This window comes from Drosophila guanche, unplaced genomic scaffold, assembly GCF_900245975.1.
Source record: "Drosophila guanche unplaced genomic scaffold, DGUA_6, whole genome shotgun sequence".
In the NCBI taxonomy this organism is placed as follows: Eukaryota; Metazoa; Arthropoda; class Insecta; order Diptera; family Drosophilidae; genus Drosophila; species Drosophila guanche.
The window spans coordinates 6510094-6536869 of record NW_022995748.1 but is presented as its reverse complement, the minus strand read 5'-3'; the positions used below and the strand labels follow the sequence as shown (position 1 = coordinate 6536869).

The 26776-nt window shown below is 47.1% G+C and overlaps 9 protein-coding genes across 14 annotated transcripts in view; 3 read left to right on the top strand and 6 right to left on the bottom strand.

Moving 5' to 3' along the window:
- Nucleotides 1-572: 572 nt before the first annotated feature.
- LOC117584574 (recombination repair protein 1) lies at nucleotides 573-3048 on the bottom strand. 2 transcript variants are annotated; one of them, XM_034273545.1, is made up of 4 exons: nucleotides 1876-3044; nucleotides 1740-1811; nucleotides 1459-1658; nucleotides 574-1390 (listed from the first exon to the last, which is right to left on the bottom strand). In XM_034273545.1, the coding sequence occupies exons 1-4, from the start codon at nucleotides 2933-2935 to the stop codon at nucleotides 731-733; spliced, it is 1992 nt and encodes a 663-aa protein (XP_034129436.1). In that variant the 5' UTR covers nucleotides 2936-3044; the 3' UTR covers nucleotides 574-730. The 2 variants fall into 2 exon arrangements, with proteins under 2 accessions (XP_034129435.1, XP_034129436.1); XM_034273544.1 differs by having other exon boundaries at nucleotides 573-1390; nucleotides 1459-1811; nucleotides 1876-3048.
- Nucleotides 3049-3382: 334 nt separating this feature from the next.
- On the top strand, nucleotides 3383-5294 carry LOC117584578 (tubulin gamma-1 chain). The gene is made up of 3 exons (XM_034273554.1): nucleotides 3383-3635; nucleotides 3688-3890; nucleotides 3954-5294. The coding sequence occupies exons 1-3, from the start codon at nucleotides 3587-3589 to the stop codon at nucleotides 5115-5117; spliced, it is 1416 nt and encodes a 471-aa protein (XP_034129445.1). The 5' UTR covers nucleotides 3383-3586; the 3' UTR covers nucleotides 5118-5294.
- On the bottom strand, nucleotides 5290-7161 carry LOC117584576 (C-type lectin domain family 4 member M-like). The gene is made up of 2 exons (XM_034273549.1): nucleotides 7038-7161; nucleotides 5290-6974 (listed from the first exon to the last, which is right to left on the bottom strand). Exons 1-2 carry the CDS (start codon nucleotides 7101-7103, stop codon nucleotides 5364-5366), a joined length of 1677 nt encoding a protein of 558 aa, XP_034129440.1. The 5' UTR covers nucleotides 7104-7161; the 3' UTR covers nucleotides 5290-5363.
- A 420-nt stretch (nucleotides 7162-7581) lies between these two features.
- LOC117584580 (three-prime repair exonuclease 1) lies at nucleotides 7582-8948 on the top strand. The gene is made up of 2 exons (XM_034273556.1): nucleotides 7582-7925; nucleotides 7987-8948. The coding sequence occupies exons 1-2, from the start codon at nucleotides 7634-7636 to the stop codon at nucleotides 8781-8783; spliced, it is 1089 nt and encodes a 362-aa protein (XP_034129447.1). The 5' UTR covers nucleotides 7582-7633; the 3' UTR covers nucleotides 8784-8948.
- LOC117584588 (EEF1A lysine methyltransferase 2) lies at nucleotides 8912-9778 on the bottom strand. The gene has a single exon (XM_034273565.1). The coding sequence runs from the start codon at nucleotides 9726-9728 to the stop codon at nucleotides 9075-9077; it is 654 nt and encodes a 217-aa protein (XP_034129456.1). The 5' UTR covers nucleotides 9729-9778; the 3' UTR covers nucleotides 8912-9074.
- A 960-nt stretch (nucleotides 9779-10738) lies between these two features.
- LOC117583875 (chromodomain-helicase-DNA-binding protein 1) lies at nucleotides 10739-18509 on the bottom strand. 2 transcript variants are annotated; one of them, XM_034272525.1, is made up of 7 exons: nucleotides 18315-18509; nucleotides 16332-16916; nucleotides 16128-16240; nucleotides 15890-16066; nucleotides 11215-15816; nucleotides 11025-11147; nucleotides 10739-10967 (listed from the first exon to the last, which is right to left on the bottom strand). In XM_034272525.1, the coding sequence occupies exons 1-7, from the start codon at nucleotides 18321-18323 to the stop codon at nucleotides 10769-10771; spliced, it is 5808 nt and encodes a 1935-aa protein (XP_034128416.1). In that variant the 5' UTR covers nucleotides 18324-18509; the 3' UTR covers nucleotides 10739-10768. The 2 variants fall into 2 exon arrangements, with proteins under 2 accessions (XP_034128416.1, XP_034128415.1); XM_034272524.1 differs by lacking the exon at nucleotides 18315-18509 and adding an exon at nucleotides 18186-18260.
- A 453-nt stretch (nucleotides 18510-18962) lies between these two features.
- On the top strand, nucleotides 18963-20402 carry LOC117584259 (protein ABHD13). Of its 3 annotated transcripts, none has more exons than XM_034273065.1 (4): nucleotides 18963-19186; nucleotides 19259-19842; nucleotides 19933-20084; nucleotides 20139-20402. In XM_034273065.1, the coding sequence occupies exons 1-4, from the start codon at nucleotides 19048-19050 to the stop codon at nucleotides 20263-20265; spliced, it is 1002 nt and encodes a 333-aa protein (XP_034128956.1). In that variant the 5' UTR covers nucleotides 18963-19047; the 3' UTR covers nucleotides 20266-20402. The 3 variants fall into 3 exon arrangements, with proteins under 3 accessions (XP_034128956.1, XP_034128955.1, XP_034128957.1); XM_034273064.1 differs by having other exon boundaries at nucleotides 18965-19186; nucleotides 19906-20084; XM_034273066.1 differs by having other exon boundaries at nucleotides 18989-19206; nucleotides 19906-20084.
- Nucleotides 20403-20545: 143 nt separating this feature from the next.
- LOC117584258 (DNA repair and recombination protein RAD54-like) lies at nucleotides 20546-23409 on the bottom strand. Its single transcript, XM_034273063.1, has 6 exons — nucleotides 23339-23409; nucleotides 21978-23283; nucleotides 21769-21922; nucleotides 21298-21706; nucleotides 21076-21239; nucleotides 20546-21013 (listed from the first exon to the last, which is right to left on the bottom strand). The coding sequence occupies exons 1-6, from the start codon at nucleotides 23339-23341 to the stop codon at nucleotides 20707-20709; spliced, it is 2343 nt and encodes a 780-aa protein (XP_034128954.1). The 5' UTR covers nucleotides 23342-23409; the 3' UTR covers nucleotides 20546-20706.
- Nucleotides 23410-24550: 1141 nt separating this feature from the next.
- The window catches only part of LOC117584780, a 32162-nt gene continuing 29936 nt past the window's right edge, over nucleotides 24551-26776 (bottom strand). For both annotated transcript variants that reach the window (XM_034273885.1, XM_034273886.1), the window contains 3 exons: nucleotides 25121-26508; nucleotides 24950-25060; nucleotides 24551-24878 (listed from right to left, as the gene is read on the bottom strand). In XM_034273885.1, coding sequence (XP_034129776.1) covers nucleotides 24847-24878; nucleotides 24950-25060; nucleotides 25121-26508 — 1531 coding nt within the window. In that variant the 3' untranslated portion in view covers nucleotides 24551-24846. The remainder of the gene's footprint in view (nucleotides 24879-24949; nucleotides 25061-25120; nucleotides 26509-26776) is intronic.

Here is a 26776-nt window from a genome sequence, read left to right as displayed (position 1 = left end):
GCCAAAGAAAATTACATTTCTTGGTTTTGATATTCGGTTTAAAGTTTCTAGCTAGATAGCACCTTTATCACTTAATATATAATTTTATCCGATAAATTAACCAATTTTCCACAAGATTGACTAACATTAGGCTCTCCCTTCTATAGGATTGTTTATGAAAAAGTGTTTAAACATGAAATGGGTAAACCAAAATGTACGCTATATGTCATTTCTACATGGTGTATTAGCACAACAAGGTGCGTCCATACACTGCAAATATATCTGAACGTCATCAATACCGATACAAAATACGCTCATGACCAAGATGAAATGTGTGTGACATAGAGAGGGAAAGTTAGGCATATGCAACATTCAGTTCAATTATTAACTTTGGCAAGACTAACATTTATTTAAGTTAATACAAAATTAAAAAGGTCATAACAGCATACTTTTTTTAAACAGAATCACCGGCTACAAATAAAACGCCCATTCATCGATTGTTGCTGCCTATCGATACGATATGTTCGCTATTTTCAAATCTTCTTTCGAATAAATACACTTTCACTTTGTACGAGGAATTTATTAAGTTTAATTATATTTAAATACCGAGCTTGGTCGATCTACAACAAAATGTATTCGTAGGTGTATGCCGCATGTTACAAAATGCAACAGGCGGTACAATTATATGAAGGAAAAATAGACGTAAACATACAAATTAAAAAACATAAAACAAAAGAAGATGGAATGAACTTTAAATATTAAAGAATACAGTAATTGGGCAATGATCGCTGCCAAGGAGTTGCTTTCGCATCACATGGTCCACTACACGCGAAACAAATCGCTCCGAGACAATGCAATAGTCGAGACGCCAGCCTACATTGCGAGCCCGTGCGTTGGCCATGTAGGTCCAGAATGTGTAGGCGCCTTTCTTGTCGGGATACAAATGCCTGAAGGTATCCACGAATCCTAGGCCAAGCAGCTCCGTCATCTTATCCCGCTCCTCTTTGGTGAAGCCTGCATTTTTGGTGTTTGTCTTCGGGTTTTCCAAATCGATTTCGCTATGGGACACATTCATATCGCCACAGATAACGACCGCCTTCAAAGCGTCAAGCTTCTGCACATAGGACTGGAACAGCTTCTCCCATCGCATGCGGGCCTCCAAGTTAACCAGCTTGCGACCCGAATTCGGAACATAAACATTTATCAAATAGAACTTCTCATACTCTGCGGTTATCATGCGTCCCACATCATCAAACTCCTCGTTTCCAATGCCGTACTCGACATTAATGGGCATAATCTTGCTGTATATGGCCACCCCAGCATAGCCGCCTGGCATGCACAACCAATACGGGTGATAGCCCGGCACATTGGTCATTTCGTCGGGCAGTTGCTCGTTTGAGCATTTTGTTTCCTTAAACGACAAAAAAAAAGTGGTTACTAATGTTCTGTGTTGTGTTGTGACGTTCGAAGCGGACTTACTTGCAGACAAAATATATCTGGCTCCTCAAGAGTCAAAACCTGCAGACCGTCCTTCTTCAGCCATGCTCTAAGGCCAGCCACGTTCCAGCTGCAGATTTTTAAATTGAATGCCTTTTCAGCTGGCAGTGCGAAGTCAGCTTTATCCAAATTTACTTTTGCTTCTACAGCCTTCTCCGCCTTCTTGGCCTTCTCCTTGGATGCTGGAAAACAAAAGTTAAGCATGTTGTGCAAGCTTTTCAATACTGCACCGCCACCGCAACCGGACGACTCAACCAACATACTTTTCGACCCATCAATCGCATCATCTTCAATAGCTTCTTCCGTTTTTGTGGCGGCTTTTTTCCGACCGCGAACTGAAATTAAGTTAAATCTGTTTAGCAATTTGTGCAAAATTGCATATTTTTGGTTCACGCTTACCCGGCTTGCTTTCAGCCGGCTCTGGCAGCTCCACCTCGCTCTCCTTTTTGGCGGAGGCCTTCTGCTCCCGTTTTTTTCTGGCAGCTGGTTCGGGTTCCTCCTTGGCTTCCTTTTTGGCTCGCTGCTTAGTGGGCTTTGCTGCCACTGTGGGCACAGCTTCGGGTTCTGTTACTTTTTTAGTTCGCTTGTTGGTGGCCTTTGTGGGCACTGAATCGGCTTTAGCTTCCTCCGTGGAATCCCCTAGAGTCACAGGCTCAGCTTGTACACCGTTTTCCCCAGCTTTCGCCGCTTTCTTTGTACGCTTATTGGTAGCCTTTGGTGGCTCTGGAGGCACATCATCTTCCTCAAGAACCTCAGCAATTTCCGAATCTGCCAGACGCTTGTTAACTCGCGCCCGCTTGGTTGTTGTCTCGGTTGTATCCTCCTTTGCCTTCTGCGCTGGCTCTGGCGCGATCAAGGGTGGGTGATCTTTTTTCGCTCTTTGTTTTGTCGGTTCTGCTTCTTCCACCACTGCATCAGCGTCTTCTGAGGGGTCTTTCCTCTTGCGTCCCCGCGCGTTTGTTTCCTTTGGAGCCGATTCCACGACAGCTGTCGCTTTTCCTCTCTTGGCGCGTCCCTGGGGTGGTGCTGGTGCTGCAGCTGGTTCTTCCTCTACTTCCTCTTCAGGCTGTTTTTCTTTTTTGGCCCGAGACTTGACTGCTTTGCTAGCTTTTGGAGCAGCTTCCTCAATTACATCCGGCTCGGTACTTGCCATCTGCTTACGTCCTTTTGGAGCCTTCGGAACTTTTTCGACATTCTCCTCTTCCTCCTTGTACTGCTTCTTCCTGCCGCCACGTGCAGCGGGGGGCTGTGAGTTTTCCACTTGGTCTGGCTCCGGGTTTGCTGCTGCGGTTGTCTTTTTGGTTGTTTTTTTAGCGCGTGGCTTCCCCTTCGTCAGCACCTTGGCATCATCAGCATCTTTACTACCGGCGTTTTCATTCTCGGCACTTCCATTTGTCGTAGCGGCAGCTACAGCTAGAGGCTCCTCTACTTGTTTTTTTGTGGCCTTGGCGCGGGGCATTGTATTTTATTTTATAGGTAATATTTTGGCACGCTTTAAAATGAAAAATTTATATCTTGATTGTGTGCGGACACACAAAACACAAAACAACTCTGCGCGGGCAACGACGCTACAATTTCTTCAAGAAGCCGGCAATAGTGTTGAAAGATACTTCAAAGACTCAAGTCGCGAAGGTGAGGTAAAACAGGGTGGTGCGATTTTTGATGAGCAGTGCTGTGTGTGACGTCACAAGGGGTGAAACAGTTGTGAACAGGGTGAACAGTTAATTAAACTTATTAACAGACCAAGCTTAGTTCAATTCGACTGAGTAATTGCGGCCTAGTTTTCATAAAAGGCAATATTTCATATCTTTTCATATTAACCAACCTGCGCAATTTCGTCACCTTACCTTGTTTAGGTTTTCTAAAGATGCTTAGTTTCAGCGATGCCCAACACTAATTAATAAAAAATATTTGCTTTAGCCCGGCTGTGCGAATTTGTTTAAATAATTGTCTTTATGTCCTTACTTGTGTGTTTCTTTATGTTGTAGTTTAAAAGAGCAACAAATTCGCAATACGTGCATAGAACTGGGGCGAGACGTGGATACAGTAGGGACATTTTATAAAGGGAAGAATTAACTGCGATTGCGACTTGTACGATTTGCATTTAAAAATGCCAAGCGAAATAATTACTCTGCAGCTGGGCCAATGCGGCAATCAAAGTGAGTAACAATTAAATATGTAAAATAATTGCTAAATAAACTCGCTGCACAGTTGGGTTCGAGTTTTGGAAACGTTTATGCCTGGAACATGGCATTTCCCCAAGCGGCGTTCTAGAGGACTTCGCCACCGATGGGATGGACCGCAAAGATGTTTTCTTCTACCAGGCTGATGATGATCACTACATACCGCGTGCGGTGCTGCTTGACTTGGAGCCCAGGGTGATAAATACAATAATGGGCTCGCCATATGCAAAGGTAAAATGAGCCAAAAAGGAAATTAAAAGTCGGAAGCTGAATAAGTTTATTTTTATCCCGCAGCTGTACAATCCAGAGAACGTTTACTTATCAAAGCATGGTGGTGGCGCTGGCAATAATTGGGCATCTGGCTATAGTCAGGGCGATAAGCTACAGGAGGAAATATTTGATATAATCGACAGAGAAGCGGATGGAAGTGATTCCCTTGAGGGATTCATACTCTGTCATTCCATTGCCGGTGGTACGGGCTCTGGCATGGGTTCCTTTATCATGGAACGCCTGGCCGATCGCTATCCCAAGAAACTTATACAGACCTTCAGTGTGTTTCCCAATCAGGATGAGATCAGCGACGTTGTCGTTCAGCCATACAACTCATTGCTGACACTGAGGCGTCTAACCAGTGCTGCGGATAGTGTCGTAGTCCTAGACAACACGGCCCTCAATCGCATAGCTTGCGATCGTTTGCACATCCAGAATCCCAGCTTCTCGCAAATCAACAATCTCGTGTCCACCATTATGAGCGTGAGCACAACCACTCTGCGTTACCCTTCGTATATGAACAACAATCTCATTGGGCTGATGGCCCCACTGATACCCACACCCCAGCTGCACTTCCTTATGACGGGCTACACGCCACTGACCTCTGACTCGGATGTGAACAATCAGCAAGCGGTGAACATTCGCAAAACGACAGTATTGGATGTAATGCGTCGCCTACTGCAGCCCAAGAACATGATGGTCTCCACTGGCCCAGACAAGACAAATCATCATTGCTACATTTCCATACTGAACATTATACAGGGCGAGGTGGATCCAAGCCAGGTGCACAAGTCGCTGCAGCGCATTCGTGATCGGAAGATGGCACAGTTTATACCCTGGGGACCCACCTCCATCCAGGTGGCCCTGTCCCGCTCTTCGCCCTACGTGCAAAGCAACCATCGAGTCTCTGGCCTGATGTTGGCCAACCACACCAGCATCTGTTCTCTTTTCGAGCGTGCTCTCAATCAATACGACAAGCTACGCAAACGTGGCGCTTTTCTCGATCAATTTCGACGCGAAGATATCTTCAAGGATGATCTCAACGAGCTGGATGAGTCCCGTGAGACAGTCGACAACCTCGTGCAGGAGTACGAGGCAGCCACGCGCAGTGACTACATGCAATTCTCATTCAAACGTGCCCCAGGCGAGGCCAAGTCAGAGGAAGCAAAGGCTGCGGGCGATCATTAAAATTAGCACCCTCGTGACATACGCGTGCCATGAAACCCACAAAGAAATATTGCTTGACAAGAAGGCATTTCAAATCCTTCAAGTATTAACCAGCTACAGAATTCTTTGTTTTGTACAGCTGAGTCTGTACTTCATTAACAATTGTTCTTGTGACAAATAAAACGACAAAAACCACAATTGGATGATTACATTTTTGAGATAAATTCAACGCACTTCAGGGAAAACATTTGGCACAAAGCCTTCGAACTACTTCTCGCAAATGTACATGTGTTTTTCGGAGCAATGTACATCGTTCATTCCCATTGCATTTGCTTTACTCTCGTAGGCCAGCTCAACGCAATCTTCATTGCCCTTCCAGTCGTCTGGGATTTGTCTCCATTTCAAGAAATTTGCCTGCTTTCCAGTGGTGCTGGACATGTAAACGCCTTCTGTTTCAATATCATTAACATCAATCCAGTAGTAGTAGACGTCGTATAGATCTTTTGTCACTAAATCAAACTCCTGCTGGTCCTGCAGGCTGGCCAGGTGGCTGCCCAGCTCTTGGCATCTATCCCGCGCATCTGTCCAGTTTAGTTTCTCGTTTCTCTCAAAGTAATAAAACTTTGAGCCCAGCTTTTGAAATGTTACGAGACGTTTCTGCCACAGTGTTCTTAACCTGGATTCTGACTCCTTAATGGCTGCCTCATGGGTGGACATCTTATTCTGTTGGCTCGTTAATTGCTCCTGTAGCTCGATCAGTCTTCTGTCATCATTTTCGAGCTTCGTTTGTTGCCCTGACAACTGATTTTTAAGTGCATTCACCACCTCTGTCAGTTTATTTCCCTCAGAGCCATGTTTCTGTACCGTGGCGAATATTCTCTTTACTTTGGACTCTGATTCCTTCATGGCTGCCTCGTGGTTAGTGACCTTTTTCTGTTGATTCGTCAATTGATCCTGCAGCTTGGCCAGCCTATTCTGTGAGTCCAACAATCTCTTTTCATCATTTTCTAGCTTCGTTTGATGGTCTGCTAATTGATTTTTTACCTTGCTCACCTCCGACTCTATCTTTTGCCGTTTGTCGGCTAATTGTTGGCCAGACAATTGTGCCTTTATGCCACTAAGACTCTCAGCGAATAGAGTAATATTTGTAGTGATATTGCCTTGCATTTTCTCCAAGCTGTCGAGTCTCTTCGTGACAAGCGTTTCATTCTCTTTACCCGAGAACTGTTGCTCTATCAGGGAGAGTCTCTCCCGATACTTGTCTAGATGGGAGCCACTCTTCCCTTGATGTGCCAACACTCGCTGCACTCTTTCGAGCTGTCCCTTTGCATGTTCGACTGCGATTTGCTTTTCTATTTGTGCCAGTCTCTCGAGCACCTGCTGTGCACCCAAAACTAGCTGTCGCTGTTTGTCCTCTAATCTTCCAATTCTCTCCGTGGCTAAGCTTTCCCTCTCCTGATGCCCAGTAATCTGTTTCTCTAGTCCGCGCAGTCCTTCGCTTAGCCTGCCCATGTCAGAATCGTTTTTTTCCTGCTGATCAGACAAGTTTTGCTTCACTCTTTCGATCATTTCCAACAGACCATTTTCTCCAGAATTATCCGCCTTTTGGTGTTCAATTAACTTATGCTCTACACTGTCCAGTCTTCTCAATTGCATCGATGAGGAATCTTCCGCTGTTTTTAGTCTCGATTCGACTGCCTCTAGTTTTTGTTTGGTCTCCAGTTTATCTTGATGATTCATTTGAGTCTCAGCCCATTCCTGTTGGGTTTTCAACTTGTTTTCAATGTTTTTCATCTGCAGTTGTATCATGAGCTGCTGATCCAACACTGATTTTATGGTTTTGATGCAGAAGTCCGTGCAGCCACTATTTGGTTCCATCTGTGATTAGGATTATTGGCCATTTTCGCATGTCTTATATTGCTTTTACACAGTAATACTCACCAAACTTTTCGACAGAGCTATCTGCGCAAATAGCCCCAACAGAATTAATAGAGCAATGCAACACATTTCCACAGAACACACAACAGTTGCGTTTGCCGCCCAAGAAGTTCTGGGATCTGACGAAGTTCGTTGAAATGTTTGTCGAGCAAACTGCAAGCTGCAGAGTGTGACCAGGCAAAGTGGAGATTTTGTCCGATTTTGCAGCACCGTCAGCAGAGTTGCGATTTTATTTAAGAATTAAATTTGTTGTATCTTTGAAAAACTCTCAAATAATCACGTTCGAGAAAGATAACTAAGCGTTCAGCTTTGATAACTTCTCCTGGCACGGTTTGATGTTGTTCGAGTCGGCCTCAAGGATGGGGGGTAATAATACCTATTATTATTTTTAATGAAATCAGAAAACAAACATTTGGAACATTTTCAAAAAATTGTTGCAACTGAAAATGTTTCGCTACAACATATAATTAATGAATGTTGTTCAATCCTAGACTGCTCAAATGGCCACACTATATCTGATAAATGTTCAGTGTTTGTAAACGTCGCACACATAAAATGTTTTGAAATAGAAAAAAAATGAAAATGTTTTAAATTGTACAATGCCGCAAAACGATGGCCAGGAAGATCAGCCGAAAATTTCGACATTCGCAGTATTGGATTTGGAGACAACCAATTTGCCTGCGCATAACCACAACAAGGTGGGAATCACAGAGCTGTGCATCTACGCGTTTGAGGCAGCCCTTCTGAAGGAACATGTTGAAGAAACAGAAGGACAAGGGGAGAATGAGGTTCCGGCACCGTCTTTACCCCCGCTGCCCCGTGTGTTGCACAAGCTAAATGTGCTATTTCAGGCGTCTCAGATGGTGCATCCGGATGCAGAAAGACATACAGGTTTGTGTCTCAAGTGCATTCCCTTTCCCCTTTGATGATGATTCACTAACACCGGTTTCAGGGCTAAACAACTACATACTCGAACGCGAATCGAAGTTAGACGATAACTCTGCTCAGATGATCCTTAACTTTGTGAAGCATTTGCCGTCTCCGGTGTGCCTGGTGGCTCACAATGGCTGGCATTTTGATTTTCCTATCGTAAGGAAAGCATTTGCTAATCTAAATCAGGAATTCCCACCTACTGTGACTTGCCTGGACTCACTTCGTGCCTTTTTGGAGATCGATGACAAGCATTCCCGTGAAGAAGGACTTATGAAAATTCCCCAAAGCTTGTCCGTGAAGGTGGAGGAACCTGAACCTCTGAATTATTTTCTGAAAATCGAAGGGGAGGACGTTGATGAACCTCTGGTGGTGTCCGTGAGTGACCAACTGGAGGAAACTGAGCCCACAAAGAAAATTGACTGGCGATTGCTGAATGAAACCACTCCAAAACGTCCAATTCTGACCCCCATAGAAGCTGCTTCAAAGCGTAGACAAATGTCAGAGAGCGAGGATGATGAACTGGAGGCGTCGCCACCAGCTAAGCGAACACTGGGCTCTCGTCGGAAACTATTCAGCGGCCTAAAGTGTGCTGATAGAAAGCGTTTTCCACCCAAGGGCAAGTACAGTTTGGGATCACTGTTTGAAAGAACATTCAAACAGCCAGCAACTAATGCACATCAAGCTGAGGCGGATGTAGCCATGCTCACGTCGCTTATCCAACATTACGGCATGGATTTCCTGGCCTTTGCGGAGGAGCAAGCCATTCCATTCAGCCAAATCACTCCACTTGGCTCACCCCTACGACGTAAATGCTAGCTAGCAGCTGTGGAATTCAATATTTTATAAGGCATGGCATGTAGAGTCGTCGAGCCATTGCAGAATGAATTTATGAATTCGTTTTTTATATTGTATATTTTTTAACATGCATTTGGTTTATATTTGTGTGACTTTGGGACCTGGAATAAAGTTGTATATTACAAATACGCCTTTTGCAGCTGTAGATATGACTCAAAATTTACGAGCATTTAAACTATTAATCTTAATCTAATCAAAAGTGCATAAAAAAACTGTTCGTAAGATAATCTTATTGAGAAATGTATTAACCTTTCAGCGCTTCCTAAACACCACAGATGTTACCACACTGCCTACCTTGCCACCAAATTTGAATGTCGGTGTTGGTATAGTGTGGTGTTTGATGAATTTGTCAGCAAAGCTCTGAACCAACTCATCCTCTGTCCAATTGCAGGATGTAATTATAAAGAGACTGTCGCTGTCGTGCAGCAAGTGCTCCACCGTGGCAAGATATAGTGAACGCTTCTCCTTGGCGTTGTCGGGACAGAGGCTGACGGCATCATAGGTGCCCTTATCGTGCACAACTTTGTAGCTGCCCAGGTTTGTCTGGGGTAGAGTCAAGTCCGCCACATTATAGCTGATGGTTAGATCATGGTCCTTGGCAATGCTTTTGGCCAACTCAATTGCCTTTGGGGAATAGTCCACACCAGTTAGCTGGGCGTAACCTTCATTTGCCAGCGCCACGAGAAACATCCCATTGCCGCAACCCAGGTCCAGGACACGTGCAGTTTGCTTGTCAATTTGCTCTTGCTTTAGCAGCCAGTCCACAACACGTTGCTGTGAATCCTCGTCAAACCATATCTCACCCACGTCTCCGTGGCTTTTGTAGTTTCCAATTTCACGTGTATAGCTCGATTCCCAATATTCTTTGGTGCCCAATTCCGATCCATCTAGTTCAGCGTCTTCCATCGTAGATAAAGAATGATAATTGTTTTATTTTGATTGGGTTTACTTTACTGTTCAGCTGTTCACGGATGCAGTGTTGCACAGCATTCCCAGTGTTCAGTGCTAAATGTTGTAATTTGATTTGGTCACACTAGCAATTTTCTTACTACCTGTTCGGAATTTCAATTTGTTATTTAAATAGAATAAACGTCATTTAATTTATATAGTTTATAATTTATTGATTTACATGATAATCGATTTCTCAGACAACTACAATGTAATTTGTGTATTAATACATTATTAATATTAATAGCTTTAAAGTTAACTAAATTACATTTTCTGTCTCATTCAAATATTCAATCAGTATCTCTCTATAGTTTCGTATCGCTATAGTTATGTATATATAAAAGTTATAATGCACTATGCACATAAAACAAATCCCTTTTGTTTGTTTTGTATTCTTATCTTCACTTTAAACTTAACGATCGCATTTCCATCAACGCTTCCTGTCCAATTGCTTGTTGTGTTTATGTTACATATATTGATATATAAATATAGTGAGAATTTCTTATTTGTTGTTTTAAAAGCTTTCAAAAGACTTGGTTTGTTTTTTCGCTTAAAGGGACACGCCACACCTCGCACCGCACCACACAGCTGTCAAGCAAAGCTTCTGCCACAAGCAGCTGTACACAGTCGAATAAAATAGAATACAATTAATAATGCATAATTAAATTAAAGCCTATGATTACACACAGAATTAATATGTAGGTAGGGTAGGTATACTGCCCCATGCATGACAATAGTGGCTGATGCACTGTGCGATGCACGTCGGTTGGTTGATTGGTTATTTGTTTACAATATACACTTAACTCATAAATTGATTAACTGATAGATAGACATTACTTTTACATATCAGTAGTACGCTATGCTACCACCTGTATTGTATGCAGGCCTCCTTTCATTCCTCCTCTGATGTGATTGTTACTTGTGTTGCTGTGTCCACAGAGGCTTAATTCTACTTTTAGTTTTAGTTCTATGTACAGTTGATGACGCTTTGGCGCTTCTCACGTCTGCGTACGTCGCTCGTAGTCGCTGCGTCGATAGTCGGCTGGATATTCGCGTGGCATCATGGGATACCCACGCGGATCGCTGCGGTATCCTGGCGGTGGAGGTACGATCCCTGGCACAATCCCATTCGGCATGTAATAGTTCGTTGGCAGATAGTGGCTCGGGTAGGCATGAGGCGGCAGGTGTGGCGGATATCTGCAAAGAACAAACTTATAACGAGAAATGTCCTTAAGTATAGCGTGGCGGTCATACCTTCGCTTGTCGGGACGACGGTCGCGTTCACGCTCGCGATGATCCCGATGGTAGCCTCCGGGAGGTCCGCCGCTGCGTGGATAGCCAACTTCATAGCGATCGCGTTTATACTCCAAGCTGTACCTGCAGTGTAGGCGAAAATATTGATATTAGAACAATTCTGTGGGCATCATCAGTCTGGGTGTGTTACCGTTCTCTGGCATGCCAACGCTCCAGGTCCGGCGTGTAGCCCGATGGAGCAGGCAGTGTCTCGTAGCTACCACCGCCTCGAGCACTGCGGCTATTCGGCGTCGAAGGAGAGTTCAGGCCCGCGCGGCGTGCATTGCTACTGCTGCCTTCATAGCTACCCGGCGGTGGAGCTCCACTGCTGCCGTAGTATTCGCTGCTGCGATGATGCTTCTTACGCTCCTCGTGACGCTCCATGTTCTGACGCTTAAAGGACATGGACTTGAGTTGGTCGCTGATTCCGGCGCCAACAATCGCCACGCTACCTCCGCCGCCATCAACATCGTTCTCGTCTCGCTTTCTCTTCAGCGGCGAATCGTTGGCAAAGCGACCCGAAGAGGGCGTTCCGCCATCCGAGTAACGCGACTGTCCCGCACGCTCCTTATCCTTATCTTTCCGCTTCTTCTTGCCGCTCTTGTCCCGCTCCCTCTCCCTGTCTTTGTCCTTTGCTTCCGCTGGAAGACCGTTGCTGCGTCGATTCTTGCTGGGACTCACCGAATCCTCCTTGGAGCCAGCTCTGCTCTTGGCCGACTTGCCACCCGACTCCCGACCATGCTGCTGCTTGAGCGCATGCTTGTAGATCTTGAACAGATGCTTGGCATCCAGCTCCGTGAACTTGGACACAAAGTACCACAGATTGCTGCGCCATTCCTTCTTCTCCGAATCGCCATACGGCTGCAGACACACATCGATCTGACGGCCGATCTGCAGCAGGCAATCCCGCGTGTGCTGCATCTGATCCTGATCGGACAGACTCAAGTCGGGCTGATCCAATGCCTTCAAGGCCTTCTTCACTGGACGCATTTTCTCCTTGCATTCGTTGAAAATGCTCGGATCTAAATCGCCCAGCACCTCCAAGGCTCGCGGCTCATTATTGGCCGTAAAGTGCATCGGCTTGTTGCCATTGTTGTCCGAAGCGCTCGTCTTCTTTGATCTGGTTTTGGACTTTTTAGTCTTCTGTGCAGTGACGGCTCCTTCTGAGCCAGCAGTCTGATGCGGGGAAGCTGTATAGGAGGGATCCAGATGGCTGGAACTATTATCCAGTGCCCCACGACCGCCGTCGGCTGTTTCCTCGGCCTCGGCCAGAGCTTTGCCCTCGGCCGTAGCGCCAGACGCGGTGTTGTTGCTGCCTGCCTTCGATTCTGCGTTGATTCGCGCAGCTCTGGGCCGACGCTGGCGCTTCTGTCCGCCCTTCTTCGTCAGCTCCACGTTCTTCTTGATGATCTTGAGCAGGTACTCGGCCCGGGTCTGCAGCTGTTTGGCCTGCGGCTTGCGCGTGTCGTTCAGCAGAATCTTGTCGGTAAGCTTAAGAGTGGGATCCAGCTTCATCTGCTCCCACGAACCGATGCCGTACTGGTAAATGCCGCACAGTAGTTTGGTGTCCTCTTCGTTGCCCCATTCCACATCGAAGACGGGCGCACGCGTCTTAATGTTGAATGTCCACTGCTGCCTTTCCGCCGCTGCACTGGGTATGATCTCGTTGAGGGGCTGCAGCTCTTGCTCGGAGGTCAGCAGCTTTTTGGCATTGAAGGATACGCCCCCGAGCTTCACAGAGTAGGTGGCACGTGCGCGCCGCTGCTTGGCCCCCGGAGTGTCGTCCGGCACAGTCTTTAGCTCTTCCTCCTTGTGCTCCTCCAGGAACTGGACGCACCGATCGTGCAGCATTTCGCCGAGTCTCTTCAGCTCGGCCAGTGGCTTCTCCTGCAGCTCGGCATCGCACGCAATCGCCTCCAGGCGGTGCAGCGGGGCGGGGAACTTCTTGTAGCTGCGTATGAAGCGACGCAGCTCGGCATCGGTGAAGCCGGTGATCTTCTCCTTCATTGTCGGACGTCCGCGCTTGCGTGGACGACCTTCATCACCGCTGGCATCGGAGCCCAGCTCATACTCGGAGTCGCCAGAGTCGTCGGCCTGCTTGGCACGCCCACCTTTACCGCCGCCGCGCTTCGTTTCGTTTTGATTTGCCGCCGCCGTCTTCCTTCTGGGCGGCAGATAGAGATCTTCCATTTCTTTGGCCTTCTCCTGATCCTCGATGACCTTGCGAAAGCCCTCAGGAATAATGTCATCCCAGTCTTTGCTGTCGTCCTCCGCATCATCCCCAGCGTCCGTATCTTGTTTGTTCGATTCGCTTGGCTCCTCCTCGAAGGTCGCTATGCTGGCCACCTTGAACGCGGACAGAAGATCATCGCCCGGCATCTCTGGATCATCGTTGCGGGTCTCTGCCCTACGCAGAATCTCATCAATGTCGCAGACCAGCTCGTGTTCGTCGTGCTCCGGCTCGTCCTTGAAGAGTTCCTCGGCGCCAAACTTCAGTATGGCAGAGAGATCATCCTTGTTGAATGGATTGGAGTTCGATGAGTGACCGTTGCCACTTTTATCCAGAACCGTGCGACCCGTGGTGTCCATCCGCTGAATGACAAGGTGATCCAGGACCATCTTCTGCTTGGCCCGCTCCACAATTTGCTCCTCGACAGATCTGGCCGTGACCAGACGATAGATATTCACTTGATTCTTTTGCCCAATGCGATGTGCCCGAGCCTGGGCCTGCAGATCGTTCTGTGGATTCCAGTCAGAATCGAAAATAATGACCGTGTCGGCTGTGGCCAGATTGATGCCCAGACCGCCGGCTCTGGTGGATAGGAGAAAGCAAAAGTCTTGGCTGCCCTCGGCATTGAAATGATCGAGCGCCTGGCGACGCATCTCCCCCTTGATGCTGCCATCGAGGCGCTGAAAGGGAAAGTGACGCTTCTGCAGGTAGTCGGCCAGGACGTCCAGCATGCGGACCATTTGTGAGAATATGAGCACCCGATGACCCGTCTCCTTAAGTCGACACAGCAGCTTGTCCAACAGCACCAGCTTGCCGGAACCCTTGAGCAGCGTCTGCAGTGCCTCGTCCTGCTGCAGGCCCATCAGCTCAAACTCCGAGGGCCGGATCAGTGCCGCATGATTGCAGCACTTCTTCAGCTCGATGACTATGTTCAGGAAGGTGGAGGTGGAGCCCTTCTTGCCCTTGCGCAACGCATCAAAGTTCTTGGTGAGAATCCATTTGTAGTATTGCTTCTGCAACGAGGTCATCTCCACCCTCAGTATCTGTTCCACTTTGGCGGGCAGTGACTTCTCCACATCCTTCTTCACACGCCGCAGGATGTACGGCTCCAGCTGCTGGTGCAGTCGCGTGTAACCCTTGTCCTCGGCATTGCCGTGCTGCAGCTCAAAGTTGTCCCACGTGTCGAACTTCTCGGGCATGATGAAGTGCAGCAGAGCCCACAGCTCCTTGAGGGAGTTCTGCAGCGGTGTGCCCGTGATCAGCAGTCGATGGTTTGTGTCAAATTCCTTGAGCGACTTGTACAGCAGGGAATCATCGTTCTTGAGGCGATGCGCCTCGTCCACCAGCAGCGCTGCCCACTGCAGTGTGCCCAGAAACTGCTTGTCCTTGAGTACAATCTCATAGGTGGTGAGGATGCAGTTAAATTTCAGTCTTTTGGAGCCCTCAAATTGCCACTCGTACTGCTGGATCATCTCGCGGGACTTGATGTCGCCCAGATAGGTGACCACATTCATGTCCGGCGCCCACAGATCGAACTCCCGCTGCCAGGCAGTCATCGTGCTGAGGGGCACCACACAGAGGAAGGGCCCGTACAGGTGGTGCACCTTGAACAGGGAGTAGAGGAAGCATATGGTCTGTATTGTCTTGCCCAGGCCCATCTCATCGGCTAGTATGACAGAGTTCTCCTTGGCCCATGAGTGCAACAGCCAATTGAGGCCGTCCATTTGATAATCCCTGAGCACCAGGCCCGCTACCAAGTAGTCTGGCTGATTCTTGATGCGCGAGAACTTCGGACGATACTTGAGGACGCGACAGTGACGCGAGGGTGTGCACTTGGAGGACTCCCTGTCGTGGAACTGCTCGGCACAGCGCTGCCACTTGCGCAGCACCAGCGTGGCATCCTCCCAGGTGGCCTCGGCATACGGCAGCGATTGCCACTTGCAAAGGAACTCATCGGTGCCGACATCCGGCTTCGATCCCTTCGCAATGATCCTGTCCACATTGTTGTACGACTTGAGAAGCTCGTGCTGCAGCTCCATCTGGCACTCAAAGTAGTCAATGTCCTCGGGGCCAGCGTAGCGTCGCCAGTAGGCCTGCTCCTGTTCCTTCTTGATGAAGTTGTCCAACTTTTTCATGCCCTTGGCCTTCATGTCGCGCAGCGTGCGCTCCGATTCCCATGTGTTGTGGATATACGACCAGCCTTTCCATTTGATCAGGAATTGCTCCTCTTCCTCCTGTTCATCGGCGTCCGTTTCAGCCACCTTTTCCACCTCTTCTGCCTTTGCTTGGGGTTCTTCGATGGCATAGATTGTCGTCTTGTTACCCGTGCAGCCCCTTCTGCCCATGCGCTGTGCCAGGATCCGTTCAATGGTCTCACATTTCTCATCTTCCACGGCAGCTGCGGCGGATGCTGCCGCCTGTGTCTCATCGTATTCGCACTCCAGCAGATCCTCCGAGTCGGTGGCCTCGTCTTCAGACGCCTCCTTGTAGCTAACCGCGGCACCTGTGCGACGTGTGGCACAGCTGCACAAAAAACGGGGAAGGGAAATATTAGTTTTAATGCTGCAAAGGCAACTGCAACTGCAAATTGGTGTACCGCTTGCTGGCGTCATCATCGTCGCTGTCCTCAGAGCTGAAGGACTTTACACGACGTCGCTGTGGCTGCAGCTGTGGCACTGATTTACTCCTCGAGGTAGTGGCTGGCGCCGGCTTGCGCTTATGGGCGGACTCATCATCGCTGTCGTCGCTCTCATCGCTTTCGTCCGAGTCCCAGCTAAAAACGACAAACCAAAATATCACAAAAGGCTCCGCAATCCACAAGCAAAAAGCCGTACGTTTTCTTTTTCTTCTTGGGTGGCGGCGCTCGCTTCGATTTGTCGGGTGCGGCGGTTGGTGGCTTGCGCGCCTGGCGCGTACGCTTGGGTCTATAGTCCTCCTCCTCATCCTCCTGTGCGGATTAAGGCCAAGAGAAATATTCAAGAAACTACAGAGTCAACATTCTGTGTGTGTGTTTGTGTGTATTGCAGGCCCCGACTTACGCTGCTGCTGCTTGAGGATGTGGGCGATGCATTGGCAGAACTATCACTGGCATCATCATCATCGGCAGAGGCATCCGCTTGCTCCTGCTCCTGCTGTTGCTGTACAGTTTCAGTCTCTTCATCGTCATCGTCGTTCTCCTCCTCTTCGTTCTGCTGCGGCGGCTTTGTGGAGCTGCTGCTGCTGCTGTTGGTGCTCGTGCTCGTGTTCGCGCTGAGCTTGCCGCCAGTTGCTGTCTGGTCTCCGCGTGCTCTGTTTTCCTCCGGCTCCGAATCGGAGTCGCTGCCACTTGAGCCGCCACTGGAACTCTCCTCCTGATCGTCTGTGAAGCCATTTGTCTTACTGTCCGCCTGTGCAGCAGCTGCTGTTGGTGGAAAACCCGCCACCGATGTACTTGTTGATTTGTTGACATCCGGCTCCGGAGAGCTTCGTCCATCGCTGGAATTTCCCGAGGAACTATCCGTATCTGAGTCTGATCCGGAGGAGCCACTGCCGCTGCCACTGTCACTGTTGTCCGTGCCGTTTGCCTCATCACGTGGTTCATCGTGTTCGTCTGAGCCAATACTATTCGCCGATTCATTGAGTGCCTGAAGGAACAAGCAGGAACAAAAGCACACAAAATAGTTAGCAAATCAACCGACACGACACGACACGACATACATTCGGGAAACTAAAAAGTAATGAATTGAGCAAGGACACGCAAACTGCAACCGCTAATCCTGCCCAGAATTACACTGGGAAGATTCGTTTCTATGCAATTTGTACTTGAAACTATTTGAGATTGGAAAGCAGCAGACCAAAGTGCACTTCTAGCCCACAGTCCACTCTCCAGCTACACTTTACTGCCTTACTTGCGCTCGACACCCACCCAAATCCTCTTCAGAACTCGGCCCAAGCTTGTAATGCCAAAAACCGATCTAAAATGCAGAAAGTTCTACAGAATTTTTGTTTATCCAGCTAGATATAGCCTGTAGCTAGCCTAAACCGAGTGAACACAGGTCGGTTAGGGGGTATTCTACTTGCATTAGTGCACCTAATCCTGTCCAGAAATCTTCAAACTGCTTAGACGTTCGATTTGTAAGGAATACAGCAAAATAGCAACAAACTGTGAGGGTTCCTTGGAGGTTTAAGCAGATCTCTTATGGGTTATGCACAGGAAAACGCGACAGTGCCAAGCAGACACAAATCCTTGTAGGAAAAACGGGGAAATCCTTGCAAAATCAGCGGGTTTTGGTACTCATGGCACGATCTTTCCCAACAGAAACCTTCCAAATGTCCGAAAAATGGATTTTATTCCAGTAAAATAAATTCGAATCTATTTTTTTTAAACAAATTTGGATGAAATTTGAGGAATTCATTAGCCGGCTACCTTTTGGCGGGGTGAAAACCCAAGGAATTTGGCCAGAGATCCAGTTGGAACAACTTTGCACCCAACAAATTTTGATTACGTAATCGATGAAAATTTTCAATTTAATGCGAAAAACAATCAAATGCAGACATTTTGAAGGATTTTGATAGCCGGATTCGATGAAAACAAACCGAAATGGTAAAATTTAAACAAAATTTGCGAAAATGGGTACCCAATGGATTCGCATAAAATCCACTCTCACTGCCACGTCAAAGCCTCAAGAAGGGTTTGGCATCGTCAAAATTGTGAAACATTGACGGTATAATGGTTAAAAAGTGAATTTTCACCAAATGTCCAACTTGCAGCCACATAAATCGACAGCAAAGTGAGGGTGTCTCGGAACGAGGGGGCTCCTACGGGGGCCGACTCCCAGGCCAGGCGTGTAGCCACACCCACAGCACGGAGCATATTTTTTGAAAATCTCACTTTTGTTTTAGTTAATACTCACTAGACGACCGGATTTACACTGACTTGAACCGCCTTGCTGAGAATAATGTACCAAATTCATATTTTCGATTTCCCACTTTTCAAACACACACCGACGTTCACTGTCACTACTTTTTCAAGGCCTACTTACCTGGCTCATTATATTTTTGTGGTAGCACACAGAGTTGCCGTGCAGCGCTCATTAAATACATGCAATACACTTTTATACGTTTAGCTGGGCAAATGTTTATGTGGTCCTTGCAGCAAGCCACTTGTTTTTAAATGCAGTTTTTTCAACACATAAAATATCACGTCGTCTTCGTCTTTCTTTCAATAAAAAATACGCCATTTTGTTTTAAGGGCTGGCAAAATTGCGATTTTAGAGTTGCATTTGCACTCGTTCAGGCTTCCTTCTATATCGCATAGAATATATCGGTTCAATTGGTTCAATTTATAATTAATAATTACTTACAACAAAAAACTACATAAAAGCCATTATATTTAGTACGATTTTGTTTTCCTGTGGTGACTTCCCTGCATTTCTTCAGAGACACCTGTTACATACTCTGATCATGACATTTTCTCAGTACATTTAAAATACTATTCACCTATTCTCCTTGTAAATTTAATACAAAGCTCGCATATCCTATAGCACATAGCAATTAAAAATATATAATAAAATTAAAAAGTAAAATAAATTAATTTTAAAACTATCGTGAACCCGTTCACAAGAGTTTAAAATTAAATTCAATACTCGTGTATCGATAGGTAAATTCAACATCTCTAGTGGTGCCAGTCAGCTGTGCTGGAGTTAGCCACATACAAAAAGTCAACTAATTTCTTTATCTTTTTGACATGTAGCGAAGCTGGACAAAAAACGCAATATGAAAGAAGTGGGCATATCTCTGCCCAAGTCTCGAGGCGTGGGTGTAGGAATAGTCGCTGCGCTCTTGTTATGCTTCATTTTCTACTACTTTTATGGCGGTTACATGACTTTTTTGCTCTTTGCTTCCATTCTCCTGTGTGCGTACACAAATATACAAGTAAGTAATGTTAAAAGATAGTCAACGACTAACAGTTTTGTTTCTCTTGCAGTAATATTCTACTACGCCCAAGACTTGCTACTGTATCATCCGGACTTGCCAACCCATTCTCGCATTTACATACCCATTCCGACGATTCACAACTTGCCGCACATCACAGTCAGCATCAAAACGCCCGACGATGTTACGTTGCACGCGTTTTGGATAAGCCAACCAGAGGAGCGCTGCAAGTCCGTTCCCACATTGCTTTACTTTCACGGCAATGCTGGCAACATGGGACATCGCATGCAAAATGTTTGGGGCATTTATCACCATCTCCATTGTAACATTCTGATGGTAGAGTATCGGGGCTATGGCCTGTCCACTGGCGTACCCACGGAACGCGGCCTGGTCACCGATGCGCGTGCTGCCATTGACTATCTCCACACACGCCACGATCTGGATCACTCGCAACTTATCCTCTTTGGGCGCTCTCTAGGCGGCGCCGTCGTTGTCGATGTGGCCGCCGATGCTGTCTATGGCCAGAAGTTGATGTGCGCCATTGTGGAGAACACATTCAGCAGCATACCGGAAATGGCTGTGGAGCTGGTGCATCCGTCTGTGAAGTACATACCAAATTTACTCTATAAGAATAAGGTGGGTTCATTTTTCGTGCCTACAAAATGGTCATTGACTTCTCAATTCTTGTTTCTTCCTTAGTATAACTCTCTGAATAAGATTGGCAAGTGTTCGGTACCATTTCTGTTTATATCGGGCCTTGCGGATAACCTAGTGCCACCGCGTATGATGCGTGCCTTGTATACCAAATGTGGCAGTGACCTGAAGCGTTTGCTCGAGTTCCCTGGAGGCTCGCACAACGACACCTGGATAGTGGATGGGTATGGCGAGGGAAGAACGAATATTTGTAAATCCTAATTGCTTTCGTTTCCCAGGTACTATCAAGCAATTGGGCAATATTTGTCCGAGTTACAAGAGGTGCCATTGCCACTGCAGAAACCTCCTGAGAAGAGCAATGTGTGGGTCGAGCTAGAGCAGGAGCATAAAATCATTGATGTGTAGGCGGCTCCTTGGCCACTCCTGGAGCACAAACAACGTGTTCTATTGACTGTGTTAGCACTGCGAATGGTTTAATACTTATACATCTTATTATATAGTCTACTATATATGTCTTTATATAACAAGATTTTAATCTAAAACTTTGCTTTAATCTATGTTGTATGTTTGCTGAATATGCCAGAACGTGCTGGCGGATAGTTGCATACAGAAAACAGTCTGCCACATCCATAAACAAAATTCAGTTATCCAAAGTACAAGAATCAGTATTTTAACAAAAGAACAATACAAATTTTCCTGACTGATTGTTCTGGCAGAAGGTTTATCCCTAGCACGTTTGAACTTTTGCGGCAGCTCCACATTTTTTAATGTTAAAACTATTGTAATTTTAATTGTTAAGAACGAGGAGCAGCAGATTGAGAGAAACAAATAAATGTGAAACAATCGCTAGAAACCAACAAAATCCTCATCAGCACTGTCATCGCTCAGTGGCGTCGCTGAACGCTTTCGTCGCTGGCTCTCCGGCTTCACCTCTGCCTCCACTGGTGATTCCGCTGCAACTGCCTGCGACTGTGATCGATGATGAAACACAAACGAAACGCATTTACTGTCCGTCCAGGCTTGGGCGAGTATGTCGTCTGGCAGGCCGCGGTTATTGGAACAATGATACCACTGCGACAAATGCGAGGTGCAGTCCGTGTCCTCCGGCGGCGGCTTAGTTTGTACATTGCCAACACAGCGTTTGCATTTAAGTCTGCAAAGAACAAAGATTGCGCGGTGAAACGATGCAGAAGGCTTCAGCTTGTTCCTACTCACTTGTCGTGCGTGTCGGACAGAATGTTTGGATCAAAACTAAACAAATCCTTGAGGTCGTCGCGCGTGAAATGCTTCTCGGACGATTCGTTGTTGTCGATGATCGTGCTGGACAGAGATTTCTTGTGGGTCTGCCGCTGCAAAATTTTCTCCTCTATGGAGCCGCTCTGAAAATATCATCAGTTATCCATTTATAATTCTTGGGAAAATATTTCAGCTACTTACCGCCACCAGACGATAGATGTAGCAGGGTTTCTTTTGTCCATCACGCCACACTCTGGCCATGGCCTGCTCATCGTTTGCCGGATTCCAGTCCGGATCGAACATGAACAGGCGATTGGCTCCTATCAAATTCAGTCCGCAGCCGCCCGCCTTGCTGCTCAGCATGAAGAGGAAACAATCAGAGTCCGGGTCATTGAATCTGTCCACAACTTTCGAGCGTTTCTTTATGGACATTGTGCCGTCTAGCCGCACAAATCCATACCTGCGCTTGCGCGCCAGTTGCTCAAATAGATCCAGAGTCTGTGTGTAGTTTGAAATGAGCACGACCTTGTCGTTGCCACTGGCACGTATGGCGGCAAGCATAAAGTCAAGCAGCATGAACTTTCCACTCAGCGCTGGATTGATATCTCCTCTGTGAATGGAAAATGGAAGGGCATTAGCTAGCACCTCTATATATATCAAAAATAATCATACTTGGTCTTGTAGTTGCTGGGAAGTATATTCTGCGAGTTCTCAAAGCCTTTTTCTCCTGCTGCAATCTTTTCTGCGATCAGATCTGGATGGCTGCATATTTTCTTGAGGGTTGTGATGTCTGCCAAAGCCGTGAGAGAAGCCTTCTCATTGCAATCTATAAGGAAAGTCAGAGAAATAAAGCGAAAGTGCTACTGAAGGTAACCACCTACCTGCCAGGCTACGCCGAACTTTATCTGATTTGAGAAAATTCGTGTAGAGCTGCAGCTGGATGGACGTCAGCGTGGCACAGATTACCATCTCAAACTTGACGGGCAGATATTTGGTGAGTATTTGATTGGTGCGCCGAATGATGCACTGATCGACAAGCTTGATCAGCTCCTGGGTTTTCGCTAAGGCCCGTTCCCGCTCCTTGTCCGTGGAGTCAGCGTTCTGGCCACGCAGAATGCAGTTTTCAAAACTGCGCTTGAAGTCCGCTGCCGTGCCAAGCATCTCCGGATTGACAAAGTTCACCAAACTGAAGTACTCCGTGAGATCGTTCTGTATGGGCGTGCCAGAGAGCAGGACGCGTCGCTTTGTCTTGAGGCCCATTAGGGCCTGGTAGGTGAGATTGTCGCTGTTCTTCAGCCGATGTCCCTCATCGCAGATGACCATGCCCACCTCGTACTTGCAGAGGATTTCTGCGTAGATTCTGAAGGTCTCATAACTGATGAGAAGAACGGGCGTTCCGAGTCGCGTAGAGGCATTCATTGAGAATTGTTCGAGGGCTCGCACGGTGTTCTCCTTGGAGCCACCCTCCATGGCCAGGCAGTGCATTCGGCCGTGCAGCCACTTGGTGAACTCCTTCTCCCAGTTCTTAACCAGCGACGAGGGCGACACAATGATGCACTTGTTGATAGTGGGCTTGCAATCAGCGCTCTGCTTCAGCAGCGTCCACACAAGGGTCACGCACTGTAGGGTCTTGCCCAGGCCCATTTCATCGGCCATTATGCAGCCATTGAAGTTGCCTCGCTTTCCCTCCACACACTCGTACATGAAGCGAACGCCCTCGCGCTGATGGGGACGCAAAACATTGCTCAGCAGGGGATCCACCACGACGTGTACCTTAATTGATGTAGGATCCATCGACAACCGTTCGTTCTCGGTGTAGTTGGGTGCATGGTACAAAACTAAGGCATTGCAGGCCAGCGGGTCGTGCAGAGGTCGTCTCACGATGCAGCGACGCACGCCGAGACAACGATTCCCGCCGTAGTCTGGCACATAGTTGTCAATGGGCACTTGGAATTTCCTGGCCAACACTTTGGCAATCGCCCTTTCATACTCGCTATTGGCTGTGAAGCGTATGGGCAGTGGTATGTCCGATGTGTTGGTGGCATCCCGCAAGGCGCTCTGGCGTATGCGATCCTGTTCCAGCTGCTGTTGGCAAGCGCGTTTGTTTTTCTTGAGCAGTGGTGGCGTAAAATCATTCCGGGAGTCGGGTCGTTGTCCCACCCGTTGACTGGGAGCCAGGCTGCGACGCTACAATTGAAAAACGGGTTAAAAATGCATTTGTTTCTTCCATTTTCATTATTACCATTTTCAGATGTTTAAAGGTTGCAGCGCGAACAGATCAGCTGCGTATTCTACATTGTGTTTTACTTTACTTTTACATCAGCTGCAGGTGTCTCTGTGTCAGCATCATCCCTGTGTACTTGACGTGTAGATTGTGCTAAATTGGACATTCCGTGTTTACATACTTCTCCCGCCTGATTCATAAATTCAGAAATATCGTTTTTGTATACACACATATGTAGCTAAACTAATAACTAATATATGGTTTATATACGCTCTTTTAGAGCGTTTCTTCGTTGGCACCTTCGCTTTCTGGCTTGCCGATCCTCGATCGAGTGTTTACACTTTTTCAGGGGATCTTCATTAGAAGTATGGGCTGCTGAATGTCTGTACAATATGCACACAGAACACAAACTGACCGGAGACAGTGATGGCTACGCAACGCAAGGGACAGCTCCGGCTAACTGTAAGCCATTTGTCACGCTGGTCAACGACTGAAATGAAATAGGATCACCTGGAACTGACTTTTCTGAAGTCTTCTTGGTACGATTTGTGTTGTTTGGACTCATCTTCTTGCGTAAGTTGTTTTCTCATCTACACAACAGTGCTCCGAACCACGAGAGCTAACTTTCTTTAGGATGGAAGAATCGACTGGAAGAATTCAGGATTCCACGTTGTTCATATCTTATGCATGAATCACTCCAATAGCAATCGAACTGATTTCAAGAGATGTCATTGTTGGTTTATAGTAAGGAAATGCAAATAAATTGCACAGATTTTAATTAGTTTTGATGTTGTTTTTTTTATTTTATACACGAGAATTTGTAAAATTAATTGTCATACATACAATACATAATAATTAAATTGATTTTTGTTTTTATTAAATTACAAAATAACGACTATATTTGATTTGCTTGTTGCAGCTTTACACTCGCGGAATTTGTTCAACAAGTTTGGACACACAATCAATATTGGTTGGAAAAATCTATGTTTAAGTGTATAAGTAAAGTATATTATAGTATGTATTGCAATCTGGTGGCTTGTCTGTCAAGCAAAGATGATTTCGATTCGAGTTGTGGTATAGGTAAATAATACTTAACATTAAAACAATATAATTTCTTTATTATATTATTATTATTATTATATTATGCATATAAGTTCGACTTAATTTCATTTAGTTGCATACCTAAAGAGCACATATTGGAGTTTACTTAGTCAAGATTTTAGATTTATCTTTTTTGCTTTGTTTCGTTTCGAGCAGCTCTCTAGCTTTTAAAGCCCGGCATTAAGCTACGTAATTGTTGCCGTGGCTGACATTTGGATTCGGAAAGATACTCGTGGATGATTTTTTCACCAGCAATTACGTTGATTCAATGCAAGGCTCTGGGGCTCTCCTCCAATGAGTATTTCGGGATGGGCAGTGTTGGAAAATTCCCTTGATCTAAGTGTTGTATTTTGTATGACCACATTTTACATTAAAGCAGCTTTTAATTACATAAATATGCGTCTTCCTTGTTCGTTGTTTATTGTTTACTGCACTTCGCTATCACTATCACTCTTTTCTGCAATACAATAAATAAAAGAAAACAATGAATAAGGCTAAAGACCACATAAGCCACAAGCTAAAACACACCCTTCTTGCCCGTGTAGGCATGACGTTTCAGTCGATCGTATAAGTCTTCTTTAGTTCCATACAGCGAGGCATTCGACCTAGCTAGTGTGCTCATCTTGCCACCATGCAGACCTACAAAATCAAATGTAAATTAGACAAATAAATCTAACTCAAAAACGTTTCAATGCTTACCATCCTTCATGTATGTTTCGTTGTAGAAATTGGGCATTTCCCAGCCATCCTCCTCGTCGTCGTAGTAGTGTGCATAGGTGCTGTGGTGCGAGGGCGCTATGGACTCCGCATAGGGTGTGTGGGCGCCGTAGTAGAAGTTCACCTGCGAGCCCGTTTGGTCAATGGCGGGTGTGAGCATCTTCTTGGGATCGCGGCGCTTGGTTGAGCGCACACAAATCATCCAGATGAGCAGCACAATAATGATGATGAAGATCACTGCACCGGCAATGCCGCCAGCAATGTACGCAAACTCTGAACGCTCGGCGCAATGGGGTCCGGTGAAGGAGCCAACGCACCGGCAGGATGGTGTACCCTTCAGATCCTTGACACAGGCACCAGAGTTCTCGCAGAAGCCATCGCACACGTCCGTGCAGGCCATGCCCGTGCCATTGAAGCCGGGCTTGCACTCGCACTTGAAGTCCGAGGTCTCTGGCACCATGATGCAGTAGGCATTCGCATCGCAGTGTGGCTTTCCCTCGGCTATGTGCTCGCAGGGATTGGTGCACTCGCTCTTGGAGGTGGCGCCGGTGATCTTGGTGCTGTGGTTGGGCGGGCACTGGATGCAGGCGGTCTGCTGAGATTCGGACTGATAAAAGCCCTTCCTGCACTCAATGCACATGTTGAGGGTGGCATTCAGATAGGTGCCAGGCGAGCAAACAGGCAGAGTGCACTCCTCCACGGAGCTGGCACCCACCTTGGGCGTTGTGCGTCCCAGTGGACAGGCGGCGCATGAGGGCTGTACGCCCTGCAGGCGGTAGGTTCCGCGCGGGCAGGGCTCGCAACGACCATCGGCTCCGAGTTGCTGGCCAGAGCTGCACTCGTCGCGGCACTCCTTGCGCGAGGTGGCCTCCGTGGAACGTGTGGTCTGTCCCAGGCCGCACAGATCGCAGCCAAAGGCTCCCTCGTTCGACTGATAGAATCCATGACCGCAGGAGCGGCACAGACCCGTGTCCGCATCAAAGTACTTGCCAGCCGGGCAGCGTTCCTTGCAGTCGGCCGCCGACCTAGCGCCAGGTCCGGCTGTCACACCGGGACGTCCCGCAATCACCGGACACTTGCTGCATTGCTGCTGTCCCGCCTCAGACTGGTAGGTTCCTCGGGCACAGGCAATGCACGTCTTGTTGGCACTGTCGTAGAAGGTGCCAATGGCACAGGGCACACAGTCGGGTATCATTACCACCTGGCCCACGGGGCAGGCATATTCCGAGCCGAGTTCCAGGGAGGCCGGATCGGGTACTGTGTTGGGCAGGATCTCCTGCACGGCAAACTGATCATCCTCAAGTATGAGCTTTTCCAGCAGTTGCTTAACACTGGAGCGTTCGCCCGTCGATGTATGCACCACAGGATCGCTAAAGAATGAGCAGGAAAATTGGTTAAAATTATTTATGTTTACGTTTCATTTTTTTGTCAATCAAATTAATGTTAATTAAGGATCATCTCTGTTTCTATTTAAAAGTTTAAGAGACAAAACTATCGCTTGTACGCAGCTATCTGTCGGATCGACAAGCTTTTCCTTCAGATATCGTTGTGCAAGCAAGAGGTATCCTCTAAACCTTAAATATAACTGTAAATCTCCATTAAAATTGGGGGTTAGCACGCATAGACATGTAAATTATG